Source organism: Oryx dammah, unplaced genomic scaffold (assembly GCF_014754425.2).
Source record: "Oryx dammah isolate SB20612 unplaced genomic scaffold, SCBI_Odam_1.1 HiC_scaffold_17, whole genome shotgun sequence".
NCBI lineage: Eukaryota > Metazoa > Chordata > Mammalia > Artiodactyla > Bovidae > Oryx > Oryx dammah.
In genome coordinates this window covers 73,560,346-73,587,217 of record NW_024070201.1, presented here as the reverse complement: position 1 = coordinate 73,587,217, position 26,872 = coordinate 73,560,346, and the positions used below count along the sequence as shown (strand labels likewise).

General features: G+C 40.2%; 1 protein-coding gene across 15 annotated transcripts in view; it reads left to right on the top strand.

Moving 5' to 3' along the window:
• Positions 1 to 26,872, top strand: part of PHF21A (PHD finger protein 21A) — a 185,197-nt gene that overhangs the window by 143,872 nt on the left and 14,453 nt on the right. For 10 of the 15 annotated variants that reach the window (XM_040259085.1, XM_040259083.1, XM_040259088.1 and 7 more), the window contains 6 exons: positions 4,519 to 4,770; positions 6,841 to 6,930; positions 10,878 to 11,171; positions 22,866 to 22,964; positions 25,638 to 25,689; positions 26,441 to 26,520. In XM_040259085.1, coding sequence (XP_040115019.1) covers positions 4,519 to 4,770; positions 6,841 to 6,930; positions 10,878 to 11,171; positions 22,866 to 22,964; positions 25,638 to 25,689; positions 26,441 to 26,520 — 867 coding nt within the window. The remainder of the gene's footprint in view (positions 1 to 4,518; positions 4,771 to 6,840; positions 6,931 to 10,877; positions 11,172 to 22,865; positions 22,965 to 25,637; positions 25,690 to 26,440; positions 26,521 to 26,872) is intronic. The other 5 variants (XM_040259097.1, XM_040259094.1, XM_040259093.1 and 2 more) reach the window with 2 other exon arrangements.

Here is a 26,872-nt window from a genome sequence, read left to right as displayed (position 1 = left end):
TTCCTGGTACTAGGAGTTTTCTCTATTAATCCATGGAAACTTTTTCTTCAAGTACCATTCCATATTGCACAAATCAGAGGAAATACTTACCTAATACTTAAACAATAGCTATTCCCTTCCCTGGTAATCTGAGTTCTGTACTGGTTTGGGATGGCAGTAGTAAGGGGCCTGGAGCTATTCCCAAAACCGTGGCCTCTCCATCTGGTAGTCTGTCTGATAATCTAACTGATTTAGCTAAGCTTATTTTATATTGCCTTTTTTTTTTTTTAATGATAAAAGCCAAAAGATCTTCAAGTTTGGGGGTTTTGTTTTGATAATAAACTGTCCATCATTATTTATTGGGTGCTTCTTATATGCTCGGAGAAGGTAATGGCATCCCACTCCAGTACTCTTGCCTGGAAACTCCCATGGACGGAGGAGCCTGGTAGGCTGCAGTCCATGGGGTCACTAAGAGTTGGACACGACTGAGCGACTTCACTTTCACTTTTCACTTTCATGCATTGGAGAAGGAAATGGCAACCCACTCCAGTGTTCTTGCCTTGAGAATCCCAGGGATGGTGGAGCCCAATGGCCTGCCGTCTGTGGGGTTGCACAGAGTCGGACACGACTGAAGCGACTTAGCAGCAGCAGCAGCAGCCTTATATGCTAGCTTTTAGTATACAGAGAGGTAGTAATATCTTGGCAACTGAACAACAACAATGTCCCTGCCTAGAATCTGGTAAACTATGATAATTATTTTCATTAATTATGTAAATATTTATTGAGTCGCTATATGCAAGCCCAGTGCTGGGCACTGGAGAGGACAGATTCACAAATAAGACAGGGTTTCTGTCTTCAAGAACTTAAAAAAATTGAGAAGAGAGGAAGATATAAACAGCTAACAAGAAAAAAAATGAAAACACCAGTGAGGAGCTGTGAAAATACCAGAGGACAGTAATATTGACCAGAGTGCTACATAAAGAAGTAGCTTTTGATCAGGGCCTTGACAGATAAGAGAGTTCAGTGATGGAGCAGAAGTATGGACAGAAAGGAAATGCGTGCCTTGGGAATAGCAAGGAGGCTGATGTGGCTGGAACTTGGATTCCAGGAAGTGGTGGAGAGGGAGATAGAGCCAGCCAGTAGGAAGAGGCTAGCTTGTGGAAGCTCTCCAGTATGGCAGAACTTTGGGGGTTTTTGGCAGTCATAGGGAGTCATTAAAGGTTCATGAGGTTAGGGACAAATGAGAAGTTTAATATATGGCATATACTAAATGTTTCAGTCCAGAAAGAATTAACTATAAATTTAGCGATCTGTGTAAGCAAGGAGGAGGTGCTAGGAAGAGCAAGCGTTTTATTTTAAGTTGGGTGATTAGCATGTACCAAGGCTGGTGAGAGGGAGGGAGGGGGGAAGGAAACCAGTTCCCTTTACTAAGCTAACTCCAGCTCATGTTTATATGTTTTTTTTTTTTTTGAAAATTTTCCAATCTATAGAAAACAATGAAAGAACAGTTGAACACAGGTGTACTCTTCAACTTACATTCACAACTCTGTCATTTTAAATGAATACAGGTGTAAAGAAGCATGCAATTAATAAAACCAAACAGAAAATAAACCCTTGCAGACAAAAGGGAGTGGAATTCTACTGATAGCTGTCCAAGTGTACAACGGTTACCTTCCATTCAAAACTAAACCAACAGTCTGAAATAGATGTGGAAGTTAATTAGAGCCCATAGTAATAATCCCTCTTAAGTTCTGATTTGTACATTGGAGCTGGTCTTTTTAAATTCAGTACCTTATGCTTTGCAGCCACTAGCCACATGTGACTGTAAAAAACCAATAACTTAGCAAAAAAATAAAAAGATTTTGCTGTTAGTACTTCTTGCCATGTATTTTCTGCATTAACTTCTAGTTCATGCAGTTTGGGTTTTGTCCATAAAGAACCTCTTTATGAAACTGGGAAAACTACTGTCATCTCTTGAAAGAGATCATACTTGGACTGCATCAACCAGCCAAGGACTAATCACAGCTTCCATGAAAATAACTTTCTTTGTTTTGGGGCACCTTTCCTCTCTGTGTCTTTCTCTTCCTCCTGCCAGAACAACTCAGAGGTTTTCATTAGGTTTGGATATCAAAATTTTAAGATTCTCTTTATCATCTAAACTCAGAACTCCAGGATCGGTTTATGTTCCCTAGCACTTAGAATAAGCACCAGGCCAGGAGTAAAGCGCTAACCAGTACCTGTGGCAATACCTGGTGTCAGTAAATGGTTAGCAAATATATTCATCAAAAGCTTTTCATCAGAACATATAGTACTAGGTCTTGTGCCTTTATATTCAAAGAGAGTTATGTAGCTGCTAGAAGACATGGAGTGAAATTAGCTACAACTAAATATTTCTAAAGTAGAATAAAAATGCTAACATGTGATCACACTTGTTGGAATTCAGTGCTTTTTAGTGTTGCAGTTAATGTAAGTATATAATTCAGGTTAGTTTGAGGTTTTACTCACTTTTTAAGAATAATTATTCAGAAAATTGATAATGACTTAACCTGAACTAGCATATTTCAAACAGAAGTATACTGACCCTCTTTTAAAGTGGTACAGCATGCACAAACGTTTTTAAAATCCATGTCAGTGAGTTCTGCTGATTTTATAGCTTTCCTTCCACAACTTGTGGTGGTACCAGGATTGAATGCCATCTGGTGTGACTTGCGCACCACTTCAAAAGTTCTGTGTATTTAAATGTTTTAAATTGAAAGATAGGACTAATATCACACTGGGTTAAAAACAGATATTAAGATAGCTGGTAATATAAAGTCCGTCCTTGCTGCTATACTACTGTGACATTTCTGATGACAAATAGCTTTCGATTTTATTTGGTTTTCATCACTGATAGGCATTGGATGGCCTGCTCAATGCCTGCTACCTCCCAAGATAAATAATAATTATCAGTGTTTCCCCTTTTACTCCCATTTCACACTGGAGAGGACAGTGGCCGGGAAAATAAGCCATCTTGTATCATTGACTAAGGGAAGAGGAAACATTTGGGTGATTTTAATTGTAGGATCAATAAGGATCACTAATTATTCTCAATATCGGATAGATGAGGTCAGCTTATTACCTTTTTTGGTTAAAAAAAAAGGTGTTAAAAAGTTAGATAATACATGCAAGTGTGTTGTCATGCGAGTGTTTAAGGCAGAAGAATTACTTAGAACCAAATGACTTACTACACAAGGACTTGCATAAACACTGAAATAGAAATTCACAAAGGAATTTGTTCAAATCTATTTCAGGGAGAGTGGGGTCCTTCACCCTGGTTGAGGGCAATGCTTGTCCAATAGAACTTTCTGTGGTGTTGAGAACGCCACTGGCCAGTTTGATAGCCACTAGACACGTGGCTATAAATACTTTCAGAGTGGCTAGTGTGACTGAAGAACTGATATTTTAATTTTTATTTTGTTTTAATTAAATTTGAATACCCACATGTGTCTATTAGCTACGAAACTGAACAGGGCAAGTACAGAGTAAGAAGAAAAAGATGAAACATGATAATATTAAAATGAGAACCAACAAGTTAGACCAAGTATATTTTCATGTTTCTGAAACATCTCTATATTGAGTGACTAGTAGCATTCGATAGATGTGTGTGCCATGAAATGAGATTGTTTATATTTTCTTCTTTCGGAGCTGGCTCTTTTAATTATGTTAATAGAATAATACAGCTCCAGAGCTGCAGTAGTGCTTGTGGGGCATCAGTGAAGCCCTCTCACCTTAGTTCAGACTCTGATCTATCAGACTTTCTGAAACTGAGGTGTTTGCTTCCACCCCATCGCCTTTTTCTGGGTCTTTAATCACTTCTGCAGCAGTCCTCCAGAGAGAAGATTGTTGGTAGTGACTCATATCCCGTTGGTATCAAGAGCTGGTATTTACTATACTAGTTGGTTAATAGGTTTCATTACCTAGAATTGGGGATTTACTGCCTTTGAGGCAATAAATTGTACTAATTCTCATGTGAGTTTCCTTTCCTCCTCTCCAAGGTGACACTCAAAAGAATTAAAACACACTGGCTGTCCTTTTATCCCAGCCTTTGTGTCACAGAAGGCAGATAACCAGAATTATACGATAAGTTTCTTCATATTGATGAGGTTGTAACAGTTAAAGAGATGGTGTGTACCTCATTGATTTGCAACTTTTACAAAGTTTAAATTGAGAGCAAGCAAAAATTTTAAAAAAAACAGAAGAAATAGTTACACTCATATTCTCTATCTGTAAACCCACTCCTTTCCTTGTTGAAAATCCTGTGGCCATATTATCTTGCAGTTATTACTATAAACAGACTTGAAGCTAAATTTGAGAACTCTGGCAAACTTGACATTGTCTTGCCCTGTAGTAAGAACTGTGCTCTATGTACACAAAAGAAATGTTACACCAAAAAGCTTGGCTGATTATGAGAACCGTTGCTTTGTTTTCTTCTGGAGGTTAGCATTTTGTTTAGTGGCATGACACTTCAGTATCCTAATATCTGTTCTCCATGTCTCCTAGAAGACTGTAACTACAGCTTCTATGATTACCACAAAGACACTACCTCTCGTCTTGAAAGCAGCAACTGCGACCATGCCTGCCTCTGTTGTGGGCCAGAGACCTACCATTGCTATGGTGACCGCCATCAACAGTCAGAAGGCTGTGCTCAGCACTGATGTGCAGAACACACCAGTCAACCTCCAGACGTCTAGTAAGGTCACTGGGCCTGGGGCAGAGGCTGTCCAAATTGTGGCAAAAAACACAGTCACTCTGGTAAGCCAGCAGCTGCTATCATGTGTGCCCACATGAGAGGGTTCAGGAGATGCGTTTGTAGAGTTAGATCCGTGTTACGCTCCTGCTGGATTTTTCAGTCTCCATCAGTCTTCTGCCATACCAAGCTCGCCTTTGGGGCTGACGAGGGAACGTGGCATTCCTGCTGCCTATAGGGGCTTCCCTGGTGGCTCAGACAGTGAAGAATATACTTGGAATGCAGAAGACTTGGATTCAGTCCCTGGGTTGGGAAGATGCCCTGAGGAGGGCATGGCAACCCACTCTAGTATTTGAGGCTTCCCTGGTGGCTCAGACAGTAAAGAGTCTGCAGTGCGGGAAGCCCAGGTTCGATCCCTGGGTTGGGCAGATCCCGTGGAGAAGGAAATGGAAACCCACTCTAGTATTCTTGCCTGGAAAATCCCATGGACCGAGGAGCCTGGCAGCCTACAGTTAATAGGATTGTGAAGAGTTGGACACGACTGAGTAACTCACACACACACACTATCTAAATAACTGTAGAGGTGTCCTGACACTAAGGGTGGCCAAAATATGACTTGACTTAAAGGGGGAAAATGCCCTTCACAGAGGCATTTACATAGCTTCATGAATCTCTCCCTCTGTCCTATCCACAGTCCTCCCTGTGAAACTTGGGTGCGCTGGTGCTATACTGCTAATTCAGGGGAGATGCCCTGCTCAATTTTTTTAGTTCACTCTTCCTTGAAATTGCACCCAGGAAGTACTGGAGTTAGTTGGGGCACTTTAAAAATGTTTAAGACACACAAATAACAGTGTCTGTTCCAAGGTCCATCAGAAAAAAACGACCTCTGGAAGGAAGAAGTTCTTGAACAAAAATTTTTCTTGAGATTTCTAGGGTGAAACCATCTAAACACCAATGTTTTCAGAATATATCCAAATTGCAGTTTAAAGGTCTGTTCTTAAAGTAGAAGCTAAGGGCTCTTGGTGGCTTTCGAATAATGACCAGTGGTGAGTGAAGCTAGAGGGCCTTAAAGGGAACCTCTGCTTCTTACCCAGGAATCTTTAAGGAAGCAGCCAAATAACTCAGCCAGATGCTGAGAGTTAGAGAATTCTCTGTAGGAAGAAAGCCATTCACTGTTAGGTAAAACTCTTATATTAGGAAAAAGCCCATCTGTCCAGGCTGCAAATTTGATTTTACTTTGGAATCAGTGTTGACTTTTAAAATACATAAGTGCAAGAGTTCTTGAATGTCAAGAGGAAATCGTCTAAGATTGCTGAGTCTGTTATGTTCTACATTAGAGGTATAAGGAAACAAATGTGATTGGTTCACTTTATGGGGCAAAGCGTGCAAGCAGGAGAGTAAGAAAGTTTCCTAAGGTGATGTTAATTCAGATGGTTAATTCTCCAGTGAAAGCTTGTAGAAAATATTGCCTGGTCGAGTGAATAGTGACGCTGAAAATCCGTTAAGAATACTGAGCTTTAGCACTATTTACAATAGCCAGGACGACGGAAGCAACCTAAATGTCCATCGACATCTGAATGGATAAAGAAGATGTGGTACATGTATGCAATAGAATATCACTCAGCCATAAAAAGAATCAAAAAGTGAGTCATTTGTAGTGATGTGGATGGACCTAGCATCTGTCATATAGAGTGAAGTAAGTCAGAAAGAGAAAAATATCACATATAAACACATATATGTGGAATCTAGAAAAACAGTACCAGTGAATGTATTTACAGGGTAGGAATGAGACACAGATGTAGCTAATGGACGTGTGGCCATGGGAAGGGGAGGATGGGGCGAATCAGAAGAGTAGCAGTGACATGCATACACGACCGTGTGTTGGACAGAGAGCCAGTGGGAAGCTGCGCACGGCACAGGGAGCTCAGCTCGGTGCTCGGCGACGACCTTGCAGGGTGGGAGGGACGCTCAGGAGGGGATGTGTGTATACCTATAGCCGATTCAGTTTGTTGTATAGCAGAAACTAACACACATTGTAAAGCAATTATACTCTTAAAAAAAAAGGGATGCCTAGCTTTTATTTTATATTGAATAATTATTTTCTCCTCTGATTTGTCTTTCTCATGTTTTTTTAGCAGGTTCAGGCAACACCTCCTCAGCCCATCAAAGTACCACAGTTTATCCCCCCTCCTAGACTCACTCCACGTCCAAACTTTCTTCCACAGGTGAGTAAATCAGTGACAAGCCCAGTGATGGGTTAAGTGAGACAAGAATCCTTATGGACCCTTTCGAAGCAGCCTATAATGTACTTGTCAATTCAACTGTATTCAGATCCCACTTAGCAAGAGATTCTAGCTGCAGATCCCTATACCATGAAGAAGCCTTTTTTTTTTTCTTTTTGGCCACACGCATGTGGGATCTTAGTTCCCTGACCAGGATTCGAACCCATGCCCATTGCAGTGGAAGTTCGGAGTCTTAACCACTGGACCACCAGGGAAGTCCCTCAGAAGAAGCTGATGTTGTCATCAGGGCTTTTTTTTTTTAGCAATGACAAAAGACTGTAGCAGAGGGATGTATGGAAAGGGAAATTGTCCTAAGTCTAAGTTTAAAATAAGATAGCACCATTTTCAACCTTATTACATTGACCTACTGGAAGAATTTAGCCAGAACTGCCTGTCAATGGGGAAGGAATGCAGTGGTCACTTCTCTCCCCCACTGCTGAACCCCATATGCTGAGGAGAGTAGGGAGGAGACAGTAGCAAGCCAACTAGGAGAAAGCATTCTGTTCCCTGGGAAGAGATGGCGCTGAGCATTACACTGAAACCCAAAGTCTCGCTAATCAAGACTTAGACTAGGGAGCTACTAGGGAGCCCAGACCCAAGCAGCACTGCCTGTATTCTCATGAGAGCACTCTTCCAGCAATTGGGCTGAGCTCACCATTCTCATGACAGACTACCAGGATTGTCCCAGTATGGGTTTTGACGGGGAGTTGCCTTGCCTGGTAGAAAGACTGGGTATTCTTATCTGAGGCCTCAGCTTTCAGACAAAGAGAGAAGGGGAAGGAAGTGTGTGGTCAGCGGCCATTAGTGATTTCTGAATCGCCTTGGGGAGGGGAATGGGCAGTGCTCACGTGAGATAAATCAATAATTTATCAGGTAAATCCTTAATGCTGTAGGTATCAAAAGGGCCCTAAGAACTATGGATATGAGGGTTTCAAGATAGTTCTCAGCCTCATGCAGCTTCCGACACATGTATGGCCATCACTGTGTCCGCTGATGCTTTCAAACTGTGGTGCTGGAGAAGACTCCTCAGAGACCCTTGGACAGCAAGGAGATCAAATTAGCCAATCCTAAAGGAAATCAACCCTGAATATTCACTGAAAGGACTGATGCTACAGCTGAAGCTCCCATACTTTGGTCACCTGATGCGAAGAGCCAGCTTACTGGAAAAGACCCTGATGCTGGGAAAGATTGAGGGCAGGAGGAGAAGGGGGTGACAGAGGATGAGATGATTGGATGGCATCACTGACTCAGTGGACATGAGTCTGAGCAAGCTTCAGGAGATGGGAAACCTGGGGTGCTGCATTCCATGGGGTTGCAAAGAATTGGATACAACTTAGCTATTGTACAATTGTTGGAAGTACCATATAGTCTGAGAACACATGAGAAGGACACCCAGCTCATCCTTGGAGTATTACAGAAAGTTTCCTTGAAGAGTTGACATTCAGTCTTAGACCTAAAGTCCTAATGATGTTAGTTTGACATAGTTATAGAGGAGTAATAATAACATGCCGGGCAGAAAGAGGAACATGTATGCAAGTCCACAATGGCGAGAGACACATAGGCTTAAGGAACCAAAGGAAACTTGATGTGGCTGAGCGTGTGGCCCACACAGCTGCCTCAGGCTAGAGTGAGAGGTGGGGATGGAGAAGCCCATGGGCCAGTGCCTTTGGAACCTTGGAGGCTATATAGGAATTGGGCCTTACCTAGGAACAGTGAGGATCCATTAAATTATTCTCAAACAAGTGGTTGGCATGATTATATTTTTGTTTTAGAAAATTCCCCCTTAACACTATGTAGAGAATAGATTGATGATTGTCTAGACTGGGGCAGGAAAAACCGTTAGGACAGTGTCAACAATGACAATAGCTAATGTTTAGAGAGTCTTACTGTATGCCACTTATTGTAGTAGGCATTTTACATGGGTTATCTATTTTAATCCTCACAACAACTCTGTGAAAGTAGGTGGTTTTTTTTTTTAGATAAGAGTCTAAGGTTTAGTCTGTTTTACAAAGGGTGGGTCATGACCTGTTAGTAGACTGTGAAATCAATTTGGTGGACTATAACCAGAGTTTTTAAGTAAATGAAGAAAACAGAAAGGAAATGTTAAGAGTATGTTGCACATAAGTATTGTTTCATGAGGTTTTTTAAAAAACAGATGTATAGATAAATGTCTGTGTCTATGTATAGATAAATATCTATGTTTACAGTGTAAAACATATTTCCTATTATGTATCTGCAACACACACTATAGGGTTGTCTTAGATGCAGCTAAGTATTCAGACTCATAAGACTATCAAAGGCCACTCTCTGCACCAGTCCACTTGGAATGATATAGGACAGAAACTAGCGCTTGCCAGCAAGATAGCATCAGACATTTTTCTTCAGTAGGAGTCCCTACAGGTGTCCATACAACAGTCTCTATGGCTGTCCAGGGACTGCTCAGGTACAGGCAAATGAGGTCTTCATCAGGACAGTGGGAGAGCCTGGCACAGAAGCCTTATGCCTCTCAAGAGCCCAGTGTATCTTGCAACAATTCATAGGTGTGGCTTTCAAGGTCCCCGCAGTGGACATGCCCAGTTACAAGAGTCAACCCATTTTAGGAAACCCAAAGCATGGTGTCTGATCTTTTTTTTCAAAAGTGTTTATAGCAAATTTCTATCTATGCTTTTTGCAAGTAATGGAAATAGATTTGATTTAGCAACAAGAGGTCATTTTTACCATAAGCAGTGTTCCTGCTAACATAGTTGGCATTCTTCTGTTATCAGGCTTCCAAGGGTGTACAGCTAGAGTTAACTGAAGGTCAAATTCTTATGTATAAGGAGAAAGGATTTTGCCTCCAGGTCACAATTTAGAAAGTTTAAAAAATACTGGCTTAGAGAGATCAGGTATGTTATCTTAGGTTACACAGCTAACTAGTAAGTGGTAGAACCAGGATTTGAACACAGGCAAGGATAATCCCATGTTTTTAATCACAGTTTTCTGCCACTGTTTCAGTAAAATGACACAGCTAGAGTAGTGGCAGTGAGGATAGAAAAGAAGACATATTTGAGAAGGGATTTAGGAAGGAGAGGCAGAGTGGAAGCATTAGGAATGATTCTGAAGTGTTTTTTTTTTTTTTCTAGTAAGAAAGGGACATTTACTGAGGTAATGATTATAAGAAGAAAGGATTGGAAGAAGTTGATAAGTTTTAGACATGTTGATTTTGAACTTCTTGTGAAATTTCCAAGTAGAGATGTATAACAGAGAGATGAACAAATGATTCTGAAGTTCAGGAAATGTCTGGTCCTAAGATCCAAGTGTGGAAGTCTTCAGTATGTAGATAGTAATTGAAGCCATAGGATGCCTGAGAATTCCCAGGAGGAGTGAGGACATTGGGAAGTAAAGGGGTTCCAGGACAAAACCCTGAGAAATAGTTATATTTTGGATTGAGCAGAGGCAGAGGAAGCCCCAAGGGAGACCTAGAGAAGGACTGGCTGAGAACGGGGAGTTAGAGGACCAGAGATGAAGCTGTGGGCGTGAAGAAAGTTAGGATGCACGTTCAGGGCACTGGCAGTGTTATTACCATCACTAGGCACAAGTGCTGGGTGGGACCAGTCTCTGGATTAGGCATCTGACCTTAGCCTGAAGAGGTAGCATGGTATAGGAGAGGGAGCTATGGTTCGGAATCAGAAAATCTACATTCTAGGATAGCATCTGGATCCTCTTAAGAGCTGATGCATCTCTGTAATATATATCCTGAGATCTGTAGAATTGATTCTAAAGCGGCTATCAATAAATATTTGTACTGAATACCATTTCACATATATAGTGTAGAAGGTCTGGCAGTGTCTAAAGCTTATAGGACTTGAGAAGTTTAAGTAATACGATAATTGTTCTTTCTTTCTCCATAGGTTCGACCCAAGCCTGTGGCCCAGAATAACATTCCTATTGCCCCAGCACCTCCTCCCATGCTTGCAGCTCCTCAGCTTATCCAGAGGCCCGTCATGTTGACCAAGTTCACCCCCACGACCCTCCCTACCTCCCAGAATTCTATCCACCCCGTCCGTGTCGTCAATGGGCAGACTGCAACCATAGCCAAAACGTTCCCCATGGCCCAGCTCACCAGCATTGTGATAGCTACTCCAGGGACCAGACTCGCTGGACCTCAGACTGTACAGCTTAGCAAGCCGAGCCTTGAAAAACAGGTACAGGCACAGTATGCACCTGCTTTGGGCAGTAGCTTTGCCGTTGAGGCTGGGCAGCCTGTAAGGGGTCTTTATCTTCCCAAAGGCTCTTTATCTCAGCACCATTGTTAGTTGCTTATCAGGAGATAATTTATCCACAGTACAAAAGGGCCATTCTTACTGAAGAAATTTGGGGTTGCTTTACCCATCATCTCCTTGTAGGTGGATTCTGATTCTTGTGTGAGTGAGCTCCCCCTGCTGGTTCAGAAGCAGAAATTCACAGATGAGTTCTGCTGCCCTTAGTCAGGAAGCACAGATAAGGAGTAAACAGAAAATGTCGTGTTCCTTTCGGCCCAGTGAGAATCCAGATGAGGATATCACAATAAAAGTCAGGAAGAACAAACAAAACAAGGAAAAGAATTTCATTACAAAGATTTTCCCTGTCTCTTACAGACAATGAGGAACCAATGGAAAATTAAGATTTCTAAAATGCGTTCTTTTAACTCTAGAGGTTACAGACATTTTAGCTCAAATAGTGAAGTCTTTCATTTATATTTCTAAAATCAGATTTTCTGTTAGAAATGCAAGTCTGTAGAACTAAACCTCCAAGAATACATAAGGGTTCTATGACAGAAAGACTTCTAAAACCAGGAAGAAGGATTTATAGGCAGTCACCATACTCCATTTAAAGAAAAACCAGTGACAAGAAAGAATTTTGCAAAGAAAAGCTCTTTTAAGAAGGTTGCTTTAAAAAGTTATTGACCTATTTCTAATTGCTCAGGCTTGAGTTCTCATTCATCTGAAAATAGTCTCTGGTGATCCTGAATCTTCTGCTTCTGGGTGGCTGACCATGATTCAGAGAGGCTGGCCAGATGGTGGGAAATGAGAAGGCTTCCTGCTGCCTTGGCCGCCTTGAACAGAGGAGCCTTATGCATGGAATACCGGCTTTCTACGCAGGCAGCTCATAAATGCTGCTAATCTGGCACTAAGAATCTGGGTACCACAATCTTATATTAGGAAATACAAGCGAAAACATGTATCTATTCCTGGGGAGCCTACTCAAACCCTAGGAAATGCTTTGAGGAACATTTAGAGATAAATGATTTAACATGCATTTTAGATCAGAAGTTTTCAAATTTATTATCAGCGAACTTCAGTATGAAATAAGGAAAGTAAGATGCCCAAGCTTAGGAGTTTGAGTGGAGTCATGTTTGTAGACCATCTGCTGTCATATCCTGTGCTGGCTCTCAGATGACCTCTGAGGAGCCTTAGAGTTAAGAAGAATGTGGTTTCAAAACATTATTTTAGAATGTTATTTCTCTTTGACCTCTTATTTGATCAAGATATTTTTAGGAGACAAAAGTCTTTTCCATTTCATTTCATTTTTACATTTCTTGTTTTTTTCTGATTACGATGATACATATTCATTGTAAAAGAAAATCCAGACATTTACAGAGATACGTACGGTAGAAAGTGCATTCTCTCATGATCTGTGAAGAGAGTAAACTTCTCCCATAATTTTTTCCTTCTAAGTTGCTACTAGCAGTTTCGCTTCATATTCCTCCATATTTTCTTTTTAAAGCAAAAGGCAAAATCAGATTATATATTACTTTGTAACTTTTTTCCATATTAGATCTTGAATATCTTGAATATCTTTTTCTCAGCCATACATATTGATAGAGCTCTTCATGTTAATTATAATTCCATAAATTGAAAAAACTTTTCCAGCAGTGAATTCCATGGGCTCCCTTCTTGTTGATCTAATAAACAAATGCAGTCATTGCTGTTCTAGTTTAGCAGACCACTTGGCATAACAGTCTTACAGGTTATCAAGCTCCGTCAGGAAGGATTCTCTTTAGACTCCATTCTCAGGATTATCTTCAGATCTTTCTATTCTCCTCCTTTCTCTTCATATTTCATTTCCAGTATCTCATTTAGAGCTGTTTAAGAGATCTCATAGATAGGCAATATGTAGCCACAGAAGTACCACTTACAGCCTACTCAGAGAGATACCCAAACCTGTATCCTAACATTCTGTATGTGACTAGGCTAGATGGGTTCCTTTCTGCTTTCTACTCTTTTGTTTAGGATGATAGCAATCACTTAATAAAAATATGTTGATTCCGTGCCGTTACGATACGTGTACTGACATGAGAGTTGGTAAGTTAAAGCCTGTGCCGTCACAAAACTCAGTCTCTAGAGCATTTGGGGAGGCGCTGTGACTCTGCCTTCATAGGAGGAAGCAGGGCAGGTTGGGTAGTTGCAAAGCCTTCCCTGTAGGAAAGGAAAGAGGTAACATCAGCTGTAACAGCAGTTGTCTCACTTCTCCTCCCCCCGCCCCCATTAGGCATCTGCAGCTTCTTATCCACCCCAGATGAAAGAGCCCCTGTCTGCCCCTTATTGGAAGCATATTACTCTGTGGCTGTGAGAAACTGAGTGGTAAAGTTTGAAGAGCTTTGAGGCTAGAAACATATTTAAGGCAGAAAAGTAGGTAAGGCCAGTCGGAGCCCGCACTCTGCTTCCTTTCATGTCTGTGTCCTCTGCAGCATTCTGTGAAATGGGGCTAAACGCCTGTGGATGCTAGAAAGTCATAAAGCACTGAAAGTCTGTTAAACTATGCCTGGCACAGTTAGTTCCCAGGAATTATGTTCATTTCTTATCCATGCCATCCCATCCCATCCTCTGCAACAAAGCCTTCTGTGTATTTCCCAAGGCTAGACTGCTGAAAAAAATCCCAGGTTCTATGGGAAAATTTGTCAGATTGCTACCCATTCCCCTACTTCCATTTATTATTTTATATAGAAACCTACACAGTATCCTCTTTTTTAAAAAAAAAAAAAAGTACTTCCAAGTTGAGAATATTATCCTATACATTATCTTCAAATCCCAGTCTTCCCTTTAAGGAAATTTGAGGCAGTGACTCTTTGCCCTCCAGTGGGGAAAACAGAGCCAAAGATGGATTTTGCTTTGCTCTCAATCCAAATTTTAACCTTGATTGGTGTAACCATTTGGACATTTAAAACCTTTGCAGGTGTCTGACTTTGATTATTCATGCATCATGGCCTCAAAAGGTGAATTTGTAATTAAGAGGTATATATGGCTAATTTAGTTCTAGTATTTTTCAGAGTTCTTGGTTTCTATCTTTTAAAACCAAAAAAGAACAAGATTTGCAAATTCGTACAGGTGCAGAGTAGGAAATAAAAATAAATAACACAGATTGGGAGTAAACAAATGGATTTTTTTCCCCCGCTTTCAATGGCAACATGAATACAAGAGATATCCCAGTCGTATTCTTAATTTATCTTTGAAATAGTAAGACCAGTGTGACAAAATTGACATTTTGGCCTTGGTGTCAAGAATAGAAAATAGAAAAGACTGCAGTAAACTGCAGAGTAATATACTCCGTCTCAAGGAGGCAGCTACTTTTTGACAGTAGCCAATTTTTATCATATGGAAAACTTCTCTAAGAAAAGCCAGAGGGCTTTTCTGGTGGCTCAGTGGTAAAGAATCTGCCTGCCAATGCAGGAGACATGGGTTTGCTCCCTGATCTAGGAAGATCCCACACGCTGCAGAGCACCTAGGCCCGTGTGCCACAACTATGGGGCCTGCGCTGTAGAGCCTGGGAGCCACAAGAGAAACTTCTGCGCTCTAGAGCCTGTGCTCTGCACAGGAAAAGCCACTGCAATGAGAAGCCTACACACTGCAATTAGAAGCCTACACACTGCAATTAGAAAGTAGCCTCTGCTTGCCACAGCTAGAGGAAAGCCTGTGCAGCAACGAAGACTGAATGCAGCCAGAAATAAATTAAAAACCAGAAATCCAGATCATTTGAGAGATTTTGAGATAGACTTTTGTTCCTTGTGCTTTTTGGTGTCATAGGTAAGAAACCATTGTCACATCTAAGATCACAAAGATTTAACCCTAATTTTTCTTCTAAGAGTTGCATGGTTTTAGCTCTTATATGTCAGAGAAGGCAATGGCAACCCACTCCAGTACTGTTGCCTGGAAAACCCCATGGACGGAGGACCCTGGTAGGCTGCAGTCCATGGGGTCACGGAGAGTCGGACATGACTGAAGCGACTTAGCAGCAGCAGCAGCAGCTCTCATATGTAGGTCAGTAATCCATTTTGACTTAAATTTTCCATATATAATGTGAAACAAGGGTCCATGTGGATACCCAGTTCTCCCAGCACTATTTTTTGAAGAAACTGTTCTCTCCCCATTTCAATGATCATCACATCATTGTTGGAAATCTGTTGGCCATGGATGTATAAGTTTATTTCTGGACTGTCAGCCTATTCTGTTGGCTTATATGTCTATCCTTATGCTATTACCAACCACACTGTCTTAATTGCTGTAGTTTTGAAATTGGGAAGGATGAGTCCAACATTTTTCGTTTTCACTATTGTTCTGGCTCTTCAGGAGTCCTTGTAGCTCTACATGAATTTGAGAATTTGTCTTTTCCAATCTTTCTGCAAAAAATAAAAAGAGGGAGGGGTTGTTGGAATTTTGATAGGAATTGGGTTAAATCTGTAGATTGTATAGTATTGCTATCTTAATAACAATATTCAGTCTTCCTATGCTTGAACATGGGTGTCTTTCCATTTATTTAGGTTTTCTTTATTTCTTAGCAGTGTTGTCTAGTTTTCATATACAAGTCTTTTACCTTCTAGGTTAAATTTATTCCTAGATCCTTATTCTTTTGGATGATATTGTAAATTGAGTTGTTTCCTTAATTACCTTTTAGGGTTGTTCACTGCTATTATATGAGTTACAATGTGTTAGAAATACAGCTGATTTTTGTGATGATTTTGGATCTTGCAATTTTGTTGAATTCATGTATTAGCTATAGTAGTTGCTTTGTGGATCTTCAGGATTTTATGTTTGTAAGATCAGGTCTTCTGCAAATAGAGTTTTACATCTTCCTCTCCAGTTTGGATGCCTTGCATTTCTTTTCCTTGCCTTATTGCTCTGGCTAGAGTTTCCACTACATTGTTCAATAGCAGTGGTGGAGGTGGACATACTTCTCTTGTTCCTCATCTCAGAGGGAAAGCTTTCAGTATTTCACCACTGAGTATGGTGCTAGCTGTGGTTTCACATAAATGTCCTTTATAAAGCTGAGAAAGTTCCCATCTCTTCCTAGTTTTCTGAGTATTTGTGTCATGAATGGGTGTTGAGTTTTCACGGATGCTTTTTCTGCATTAACTGAGATGATCATACTGTTTTTCTTTGCCTTTGTTTATTAACATGGTATATTACATTGATTGTTAAAAATGCCTTCCATTCCTAAGATAAGTTCTACTTTATCATTGTGTATCATCCTTTTAATATACTGCTGGACTTGGTGTGCTAGTGTTTTATTGAAGATTTCTGCATCTATATTCATAATAGATAACTGTTTTTTGGGAAAGTTTGAGGAAAATTGGTGTTAGTTCTTTAAATGTTTGGTAGAATTCACCAGAGAAACTGTCTGTCCTGGACTTTCTTTTTTGAGAGTATTTTGATTACTGTTTGAATCTCTTTAGTTGTATTTTCTGTTGAGATTTTCTGTTTGAGTTCATTTTGGTAATTTGTATCATAAGAATTTATCCATTTCATCTAAATTATCTGTTTTTGGCATACAATTTAAAAAAAGAAGTTCAAGTATAGTTGATTTACAATGTTGTGTTAATTACTGCTATACAGCATAGTGATTCAGTTACCATTCATCTTTATATTCTTTTCCATTATGGTTTATCGTAGGATATTGAATGTAGTTCTCTGTGCTGTACCATAAGAACTTGTTGTTTATCCATCCTGTGGATGGATATATATCTGCTACCCCAGCCTCTCACCATCCCCTCTGCAAGCTCCTCCCCTTTGGCAGCCTATTGGTGTACAGTTGTTCAGTGTATTCTCTTATAATCCTTTTTATTTCTATAAGATTCATAGTAATGTCACCATTTTTATTTCTAATTTTCATTAGTTGTGTCTTTTTTTGTCTTATCCTGTTTAACTAAAGACTTGTCGTTTTGTTGATGTTTTCAAAGAATCAACTTTTGGTTTCATTAATTCTGTTATTTTTCTATTTTCCAATTCTATATCTCCACTCTAATGTGGAGATAATTTTATCTGTTTCCTTCCTTCCACTAGCTTTGGGTTTAGTTCTTCTTGAGTTCCTTAAGCTATAAATTTAGGTTATTGATTTGGAATCTTTTTTTATTTTTTAATGTAGACCATTACAGCCATGAATTTCCCTCCGAGCAGTGCTTTCACTGTGTTTCATCAGTTTGGGTATGTACGATTATCATTTTCATTCTTCAGGGAGATAGAAAATTTCCCCAGTGATTTCTTATTTGTTCCACTGGTTGTTTAAGAGTATGTTGTTTAATTTCTACCTAGTTAAAAATTTTCAGTATTGCTTTGTATCAAGTTCTGGCTTCTGTTATCATCAGAAAAAATACTTCATATGATTTCATGAGGTATTAAAGTCTTCAATTATTATTATAGAACTGTTTATTTCTCCCCTTCAGTTCTGTCAGTATACGCATCATATATTTTGAGACTCTGTTGTTTGGTGCCTATGTATTTGAAATTGTCATATCTTTTTGATGAATTGACTCTTTAGTCAATATATAATGACCTTTTTGTCTAACAATCTTTGACTTAAAGTGAGTTTAAGTGTCTGATATTAGGATAGCCATCCCTATACTCTTAACTACTGTTTCCATGCAGTATCTTTTTCCATTCTTTGATGGATACCTTTTTGTGTCTTTGTCTCTAAAATGTATCTCTGGTAGAGAACATATTGTTGGATCTTGTGTTTTTTTTAATCCATTCTGCCACTCTATTGTTTGATTTGTGAGTTTAATCTAATTACATTTAAAGTGGTCACCTATAGGCACAGATTTATGCCATTTGCTATTTTGTTATCTACATATCTTACATCTTTTTGGACCAATGTAATTTGATTTGATCCCAGCTTAGCTTCAGTAGTAGACAAAAGCTCTGCCCACCACCGCCCCCCCCCCCAGCCATTATGTTGTTATTGCCTCACATTACGTCTTTATGTATTGTGTAGCCATGAATACATATTTAGAATTTCTGTTTATGCATTTCTCTTTTAAATCATATAGGAAGCAAAAAGGAAAGTTACAAATAAAGCTACAGTAATACTGGGTTTTACGTTAACTAATATAGTTACCTTTACTGAAGTTTTTGTTTTGGGGGAGGGGGTTTAATTTACTGTCTAAGGTTTTTTTATTTCATCCTGAATAATCTAAAGTTCTTTTAGGATAGGCCTGCTAGCAATGAACTCTGTTGGCTTTTTGCAGGAAATGGAATTCTTGGTTGATAGTCTTTTTTCTTTCAGCACGTCATTTATTATTGGCCACGCCACATGGCATGTGGGATCTTAATTCCCTGACCAGAGATTGAACCCGTGCCCCTGCAGTGGAAGTGTGGAGTCTAACCCCTGGACCACCAAGGAAGTCCTTTCAGCACTTTAAACATGTCATCCCATTGCCTTCTGGTCTCTGGTTTCTGATGAGAAACTGACTGCTAATTTTAGTGAGGATCCCTTACTAAGGGGTGATGCATCGTTCTGCTTTTGCTGCTTTCAAGATTCTCTTCGGCTTTTGACAGTGTGATTGTGTTGTGTTTCAGTATAAGTCCTGTTTGAGTTTATCCTCCTTGGAGGTCATTGAGCTTCTTAGATGTATACAGGTGAACCTCGGAGATTCTGTGGGTTCAGTTCCACACACCACAATAAAGCAGATAAAGGTAGTCACGTGAATTGTTTGGTTTTTCAGTGCATATCAAAGTTATGTTTATACTGTGGTCTACTGAGTGTGCAGTAGCATTATGTCCAAAAAAAAAAATGCATGTACCTTAATTTAAAAATGCTTTATTGGAAAAATATTGACCATCATCTGAGCCTTTAGCAAGTTATAATCTTCTACAGTAGTAGCATCAGAGATCACTGATCACAAAACTCTTTATTTATATTATTGATATAATAATAACAAAAACGTTTGAAAAATTGTGAGAATTACCAAGATGTGACATAGAGGCAGGATTGTCACAGACCTTCAGTTTGTAAAGAATGCAATATCTGCAAAATCCCATAACGTGAAGTGCAGTAAATAAAGCAAGGTATGCCTGTAGATCCTGTATTTCATAAAATTTGGGAAGTTTCCAGCTGGTACTTCTTTAAAGACCGCTTCTGTTTCTTTGTCTCTTTCCCCTGGGAATTATGACACATGTGTTGATATGCTTAGTAGTGTCTCACAGGCTTCTTAGGCTCGGTACATTTTTCTGCATTCGTTTTTGTGTCTGCTCCTTAGACTGGTTAATTTCTGTTGTCCTGTCTTCAGGTTCACTGATTATTTCTTTTGCCTAAACTCCTTTAGTGAATATTTCAGTTCAACTATTTTTTAGTTGCAGATTTCTATTTGCTGCTTTTAAATAATTTCTGTCTCTGTATTAATATTTTGTTTTTGGTAAGCCATTGTTCTCCCGGGTTATTTTTTCATTCTTTGCCATGGTTTGCTTTAGCTCTTTGAGCATATTTAAGACAGTGGGAGTCTGATGTCTGGGCTTCCTGAAGGCCAGTGTCTTATTATTGTGTTTCCCCAGTGAAACAGCTATACTTTCCTGTTTATTTGTGTGCCTCCTAATTGTGAAAAACGTTCACTTTTAAATTACAATGTGATAACTCTGGAAATTAGATTCTCCTCCTACCCCAGGGTTTATTGTTATTGATTGTTGAGAGCCTCTGTTGTTTTTCTGTGTAGTGCCTTTTCCAGACTATTTTTACAAATACTATTTCTTGTCATCTGTGGTTATTGAAATCTCTGTCCTATTAGATTTACTTAAACAACTGGAGCCAAAAAGAAAAAGGTAATAATAAGTAAATTAAAACAAAAACAGAAAACCCTTTCTTGGCCTTTGCTGGTTGGCTTTGAGCAGGGGCATTCCTTCAGTGCTAAACAGGCCACCTGTAACTGTCTGAGACTTCACCTTCTTGGACAGAGCTCAAACATCAGCAGAGATGCAAGCTTAGGGTTCTCTCAGCTCTTTTCTAAGGATGCATCTAGTCCCGGTAATGCTCTATGCACTCTGGATTCCTCAGTGTATGGGATAGCCACTTAAAGCCTTTACTCCTCTAAGAATCTTCCTCCTCAACTTCCTTCTTCTTAGGCTGTTGAGTCTTTCTGCTGCATACTCCATCCAGCATCCTTGCACACATAACTACAAGTAGCTTATGTCTTTAGATGCTTTCATCAGATGGCACTTGGAAAGCCACTCCAGCCTTAGGCGGGCAAACAAAGGTCAACCTCTGTACCAGTCCTCAGGGGATTACCAGACAGGTCAGAATACACAGCCACACATTGAAAACAAGGTCCAGCAAAACACACCAGGAGCACAGGCTACCATCTCCAGAGCCTCTGCCGAGCCAGCGGATGGCTTTGTAGGCAGGGAGGGAAAAATCATTTAACAAAATCTAGCAGCTTCTCTGTTCAGTAGGTGTCTCACTGGTTGTTCTCAGTTTTTTATTAGATCCAAACATTTTAAAAAGTTGATTCTGTCTGTTTCTGCCAGCTTAATGTTTGTTTCAGTGAAAGGAATGATTATAAAACTCCCTATCCGGCCATTTCTGTGATGTCACTCCCCTCCCCTAATGTTTTTTTTTTTCTTGTAAGCAGTTTTAAACAACAAAAATTTATTATCCCACACGGTTCTTGAGGTCAGAAATCAGTTTGCCTCTCAGCTTGGTGGTCCTGGCTCAAGGTTCCTGACAAATTTGCATTCAGATTAGTTGGCCAGAACTGCAGTCATGTCAAAGCTCAAGTTGCCCTGTGGCACGTGGAAGCTTCCTGGACCAAGGATTGAACCTGTGTGTCCTACACTGACAGGCAGATTCTCTACCACTGAGCCACCAGGAAAGTCCCCCTTCCTGTTGTTTCGTTTGCTTTATCTTTATTTTCTTGGATGATTTTGGTATTCTTTATGTAACCTTGAGATAGCTGTACTCTTCTTACATGAGAGAAAATTTTTGAACCTTGGATAATTCCTTAGCAAAGAGGAATTGGTTTGATCTTCCCTGGAGGCATTACCACTACCTGCTTTATTCAGCCCTAGAGATGGAAATAAGAAACCCCAAGAGACTTCACACAGCCTTGGAGTAGAGCAGCAAACCCTTGTAATTGACCCCTTCCTCCTCCCCCATCAGACTCCTGTTGTTCCGATCCACAGAGCTATGAAATAAGCTTCCTGGGCACGCAGGACTTTAAAACTACCGCTAGAAACTACTTTCCCATTGTGTTCCTTTGTAGGTGTGTTTGGTGGTTTATTTTATGGGGGAAATGTGTCCTTTTTAGTTAAAACAAAAAGCGTGTGAGAGAGGAGAGCAAGTGATTCTTCCGGTAGGTTCTACTCCCTACTCAGAAGATCAGCACCTCTTTACAGTATACCTGCCCTATGGTGAGGCCCTGTACTACGTGCAAAGGGATGCTAAAGCGTGTAGAACAATCCTGCTCTCAAGTGGCCTCTGTATAGTACAGAGGTAGAAATATTACAGTGATGAAAAAAAACAAAGTAGCATTTATGCCCCTAGTGGTTGCCACAGTTCTGATAAAGCAGATACTTAAACTTTCCTAAAGGAATAATGTGAGGAGCAGAGGAAAATAATGGATGTGGCCAGGAAGTAAAGTGAAAAGTCTTTGTTATGATTTTTTTTTCAGATCTAGTGAAATATTTCACAACATAATGATTTCTGAGACCTTCTGATATCCTGCTTGTAGAACCTTCTTTCTACATTGGGCTTTCGTTTGGCTCCTTCTCATCAGTAATCAGACAGTTTCACTTTTCCTTAATTACTTGTCGCCATACAAAAAGACCACTTGCATCTGCATTTTCAATTTTGAAAAAGTAAATTAGGTTTGTGTTTATAGTTTTGTATCCACTGTTCTAATATCATTTCAGTATTTACAGAGGGTTTCATAACATGAATTAGCCATTGGGTCATGATAAGAATAGAAAGGCCAACCAGCCCCCAGTCTACCAATTTGCTAGCTTCCTCTTGTATCTGAAGATGGTAATGCTACTGGTGGTGTTGTGTTTGAATGAATGCACCTGGAAGGTGAGGTTGGCTGCAATCAGGATGTCAGCCTTTTACAATATAGTCTTTCCTTGGCAATTGCATCTCTCCTCTAATGGATGATACAGGCAGATTTTAAGTGTCCCGAGTAAGGGGAGTTCTGCAACCTCTCTTAAGGCTGTGACTGGAATTCTTCTGAAATAGAAAAGTGTGTATGTAAGACTTTTTTTTTAACATCATTCAGATCTTAAAGCACACTGTGAACCAGAGCTTGACCTATATGTAACAAGAATGGACTTATTTCTGGAAAATTACTTCTGCATCCTAAAGTACATAGAAATAGACTATTGTAATCCTTTTTTTTTGGCTGCTCCGGGTCTTAGTTGTAGCATGTGGGATCTAGTTCCCTGACCAGGGATCGAACACATATCCCCTCCATTGGGAGCACAGAGTCTTAACCTCTGGACCACCAGGGAAGTCCCTCCCGCTTCTAACCTAAAGTCCATATTACCTCCTTTATTAATGTTTCCGGTTTGAGTATGTTCTTTTCTTTCTTGTTGGCAACAAAGTATGTTTGCTTTTATTCTCCTAATAAAAAGTGAATTCTGAAGTTTCATTTAATTTTCCTCTTCTAGACGGTTAAATCCCACACAGAAACAGATGAAAAACAAACGGAGAGCCGCACCGTCACTCCGCCTGCTGCACCCAAACCAAAACGGGAGGAGAACCCTCAGGTAGGCCCAACCTTCCAGGCGTGGCTCAGGCTCTGAGATGTGGCTTACTCCCATACGCCAAGGGGGAGCCCTCGCTTTCTGAATCACTTGGTTTCCTCTTCCTGTGCTTTCCCACTCTTCAGTGATGTTACTGCCAAATCAGGTTGGCCTGGGACAGGTTAAGAGTGTGGCCTGGAGGGTTCACGAGCTGGCAAACAGAGATTCCATAGCTGTGTCACAGATTTGAATTGTGTGAGACATGACCGTTTCCCCAGCTACCCCCCTGCATTCCTAATGATCATTCTGTTTCGTTTGTCTCAGCCAGCATCTATAAGCTAGCTGTCCCATTCACAGTTAACATCTATCTGTGCTGTTGATTACCCTTGTTACATGTGCATTTTTGTTATTGCTGTTGTATTGCATTAGATCCCCAAATCCCAGATGAATCAGCAGCTCGAAAGTAGATCATTGAAGCACAAAAGTAGGGATGAAAACAGTAACATCTGTACTGCAACTTAATATAGATTTAGAAACTTAAATAGTAAACAGAACTCTGGTTACAAACACAGATTGTGAATTTGTGTGTCCTTAGACAATAGAATATTATAGTTGATACTTTTGTACAAGCAGCTCTAAAAGAGAAATGTGGACAGGTAATATGATGACGAATATCTGATAGCTGGATTTTATTAGACCAGCAGTCCATTCCCTTCTGTCCTCAGTGCATTCTTTGTAATGAAACCATGTCAGATAGTGGCATGAAGCCATCAAAGCTTCATGTCATTTTTTAGAGCAATGATTTATTAAGCCAGTTCAGGTTTTTCTATAAGTACAAATTATAATTCTTTATGATATGAAATGAATTAATTTTTAATCTGCTTTTTAAAGAGACCAAAACTTGAACCAAAAAGAAGCACTAGTCATGCATGTTGCTGAGAAACTTACAAAAAATCTGCAAAATTAGTGTCAAATATTAGGCTTGGAGGGTGAAAAAGAGAGCAGATTATTAGCAAAATTCCCTTATCAAAAGAAACTGAAGGATATCTTATGTCAGTAGCACCATGGAGACACGCAAGTATCCTTGTGTAATAACAGGTATTTCTAATTGGACAGGATCACTGCCATAAAGAGGATAAATTAGCTATTGGTATACATGTGATACATAGATGAAGCCAGAGTTCTTGACTTTTTATTCTATTTATCACTAAAAATCAGTTCTATGGAAGAGATTTTTTTCCCCATGTAGTAATTCTTTTATGAGCTTGATCTAGAGTGGCAAAGATGAGTTGGATGTGAGTGGCCGAGAAGGGTGCTGTTACTTGATTAAAAGAAGATGCATCAGAATGTTAGTTCACACTCTGCTTTATTAACAGAACAGTTGGGAGACAGTCTTCTGATCTTAAGTTTTGAAGGAATAAGTGAAAATTAGGAATGCGGTTAATTGGCAGCTGCAAAGTGTATGCAGTATAGAGAATGGGCACCAAGTCCAAGGCTTTTCCTACTGAAGCACTCGGGCTGTTGGGAGGACAAGCGCCCACCTGCTTTTGAAATAAGAAATAAAATAATAACATTTCTTCAGGACGCTGAGAATACCAGTAAAGGACATTTCTGTGTTCTCAAGTGGCTTGTTCAAGATTATCTTTATAAAACAGTAACTTGAGTAGCCTGAACCTGTCAGTTCAGGCCAGCATATCATGATGTTTAATGTTGAGAGTAAAATGTCTGGATTTTCAAAGACCAAATTGTGGTATTCATAATTCTGCAGGAGTGTCAACTAAGGATGTTTCCTTATTCACCAGTTAGAGAAATTGATGATTTATCATTTGGCATATTTAGCAGCTGCATGCAGTGCTATAGCAGAAAACGAAGACATACTTTGCAGACTCAAATCCAACCAAACACCAAAGTAGTAATCAATCTGTTGCTCACTCCATGTTTAAGCAATGAACGTTCCAGCCTTGGAGTCCAGTGTTCTCATCAGCCTAGCTTCCGATGGAGCGCTGAGAGTGGTGGTCAGAGAGAAATCATCCCTCTATAATTTATAGGTCCATGGTTGATTGGAAAGTCACGGTGTTAAGCACAACCACCTGCTAGCATTCCTGAAACTCTTAGCTTTGAGTTTTCATTGTCCTGAAAACTGAACTGAACTTTCATTGTCCAGTCAGTGGTAGTAAAAATACAAGAACTCTTGACCTGGTGTCACAAATGAAGTTCTTAGAATTCGGAGCTTGTTGGATGGGAGGCTCTTTGGAACACTCTCCGTGTCACAAACGAAGTTCTTAGAATTCGGAGCTTGTTGGATGGGAGGCTCTTTACTCTCCGTGTGTGTTTTTTGTTTTTTCAGTGTCGAGTCCTCTTTTCTCTTAGAGAATTTTTCTGGGAAAATTTAGGTCTTTCAAGATTGTGATTTCTGCCATTGAGAAAGTAGAAGATACAGGCCCCAGTCCTTCTCTTTTGATTCCTGTAAGATCAGAAAGCTTCCCGGGCAGCTTCATAGCTGCCATTCTCAGAGCAGAGGGTGCCTGCTCCTTGCTCACCTGAACTTGGCTTTCTTCCTGCCACCAGCCATTGGGTGGCTTTCTTCCTGCCACCAGCCATTGGGTGGCTTTCCCTAGGAGTCTAACTGGGAACATGCAGTTGGGCTTTGTGAGAACCCAAACTGAAGTATATTCTTCTTTTGTTTCTCTGGCACAGAAACTTGCCTTCATGGTGTCTCTAGGGTTGGTGACACATGACCATCTAGAAGGTAAGAGAAGACATTCATGGTGCTGCCTTGCTTCTGGCCTAGAGCTTTGTTCTCAAAAACAGTGTTCAGTTTATTGTTAGACTTGAAAATTGGAACACAGTGTGATTCAACCAGTGTGGACTTTTTTTTTTTTGGAGTAAACGTACCTTCCTTCTAGCTAATGTTCAGCTTCTCTCCTGTCTTTATTTATCCACACTATTGTCCTGGGGAAATTCCCTACTTGCCTGGATTAAGGGGACTGCTGTTCACTTAGAGAAACTATTTTTTTTTTCTCCTAGCAGCACAAAGTAGCAAATGGCCCTCTGACAAGTCTTGGAATTTCTGTCCCTTTTGATTATCAGAATCTTAGGAATAGTTGCAGAGCTGTACCTCTCTTAGTTATTTAATTCAAGAATGGTAAACTATGATTACTCAGTCTAGGTCTGTGGATAAAGTTCATCCACACCTGTATTATAGTGACCTAAAAATAGATCAGGACAGCTGTTGACAAGTGTGGTGTACTGTTAAGCTCTCAGTCCACAGAGAGCCACCCTATAGGACAGCACGGCCTTGCCCTCCAAGAGGCAAGAGGAAACGGTCCCGCGTGTTTGCTCCCAGCCGCGTGCTGGCCTTGGCTGAGGCTGCAGGGGAACCAAGAGACTTGCTCTCATTTGTTAACTTGTCATGGGAAGACCAGTAGGTAGACAGGGAAGTCAAGCTTGGTGGGGTTTTCCGTGCCTCTCTTCTAATCCAAACCTTTTGCTTTCCCAAGAAATCCAAAGCAAGAGGCAAGAACGGAAAAGAAGAACAACAGCGAATCCGGTGTACAGTGGTGCGGTCTTTGAGCCGGAGGTACTCTTGTCAACACTCGGCCCTTCCTTCACGTGTTCAGTTTTATTCACAACTCGTTCAGTGCGTCCCTTCTGAAAACCTGCTTAAGAGCAGTACCCAGATTGTGCTTGGCCAGCTTTGTAAAATGGTGGATTTTTCTCTGGCTGATCCCATTATTTCATTTTTCTCGCTGTTTTCCCCCTTAATTTCTTCCCGAAGTTCAAGTAGCTACAAACCTACCTTAAAAATTTAACTCATCCTGTCATCTGAGTATGACGGTCTCCTGAAGCAGAGACAGACTTCTCTGGAGTATTCTCTCAGAGCCAAGCACGCATAATAACCCCGCATCTTGGGGTGACCGGCACTAACTGGC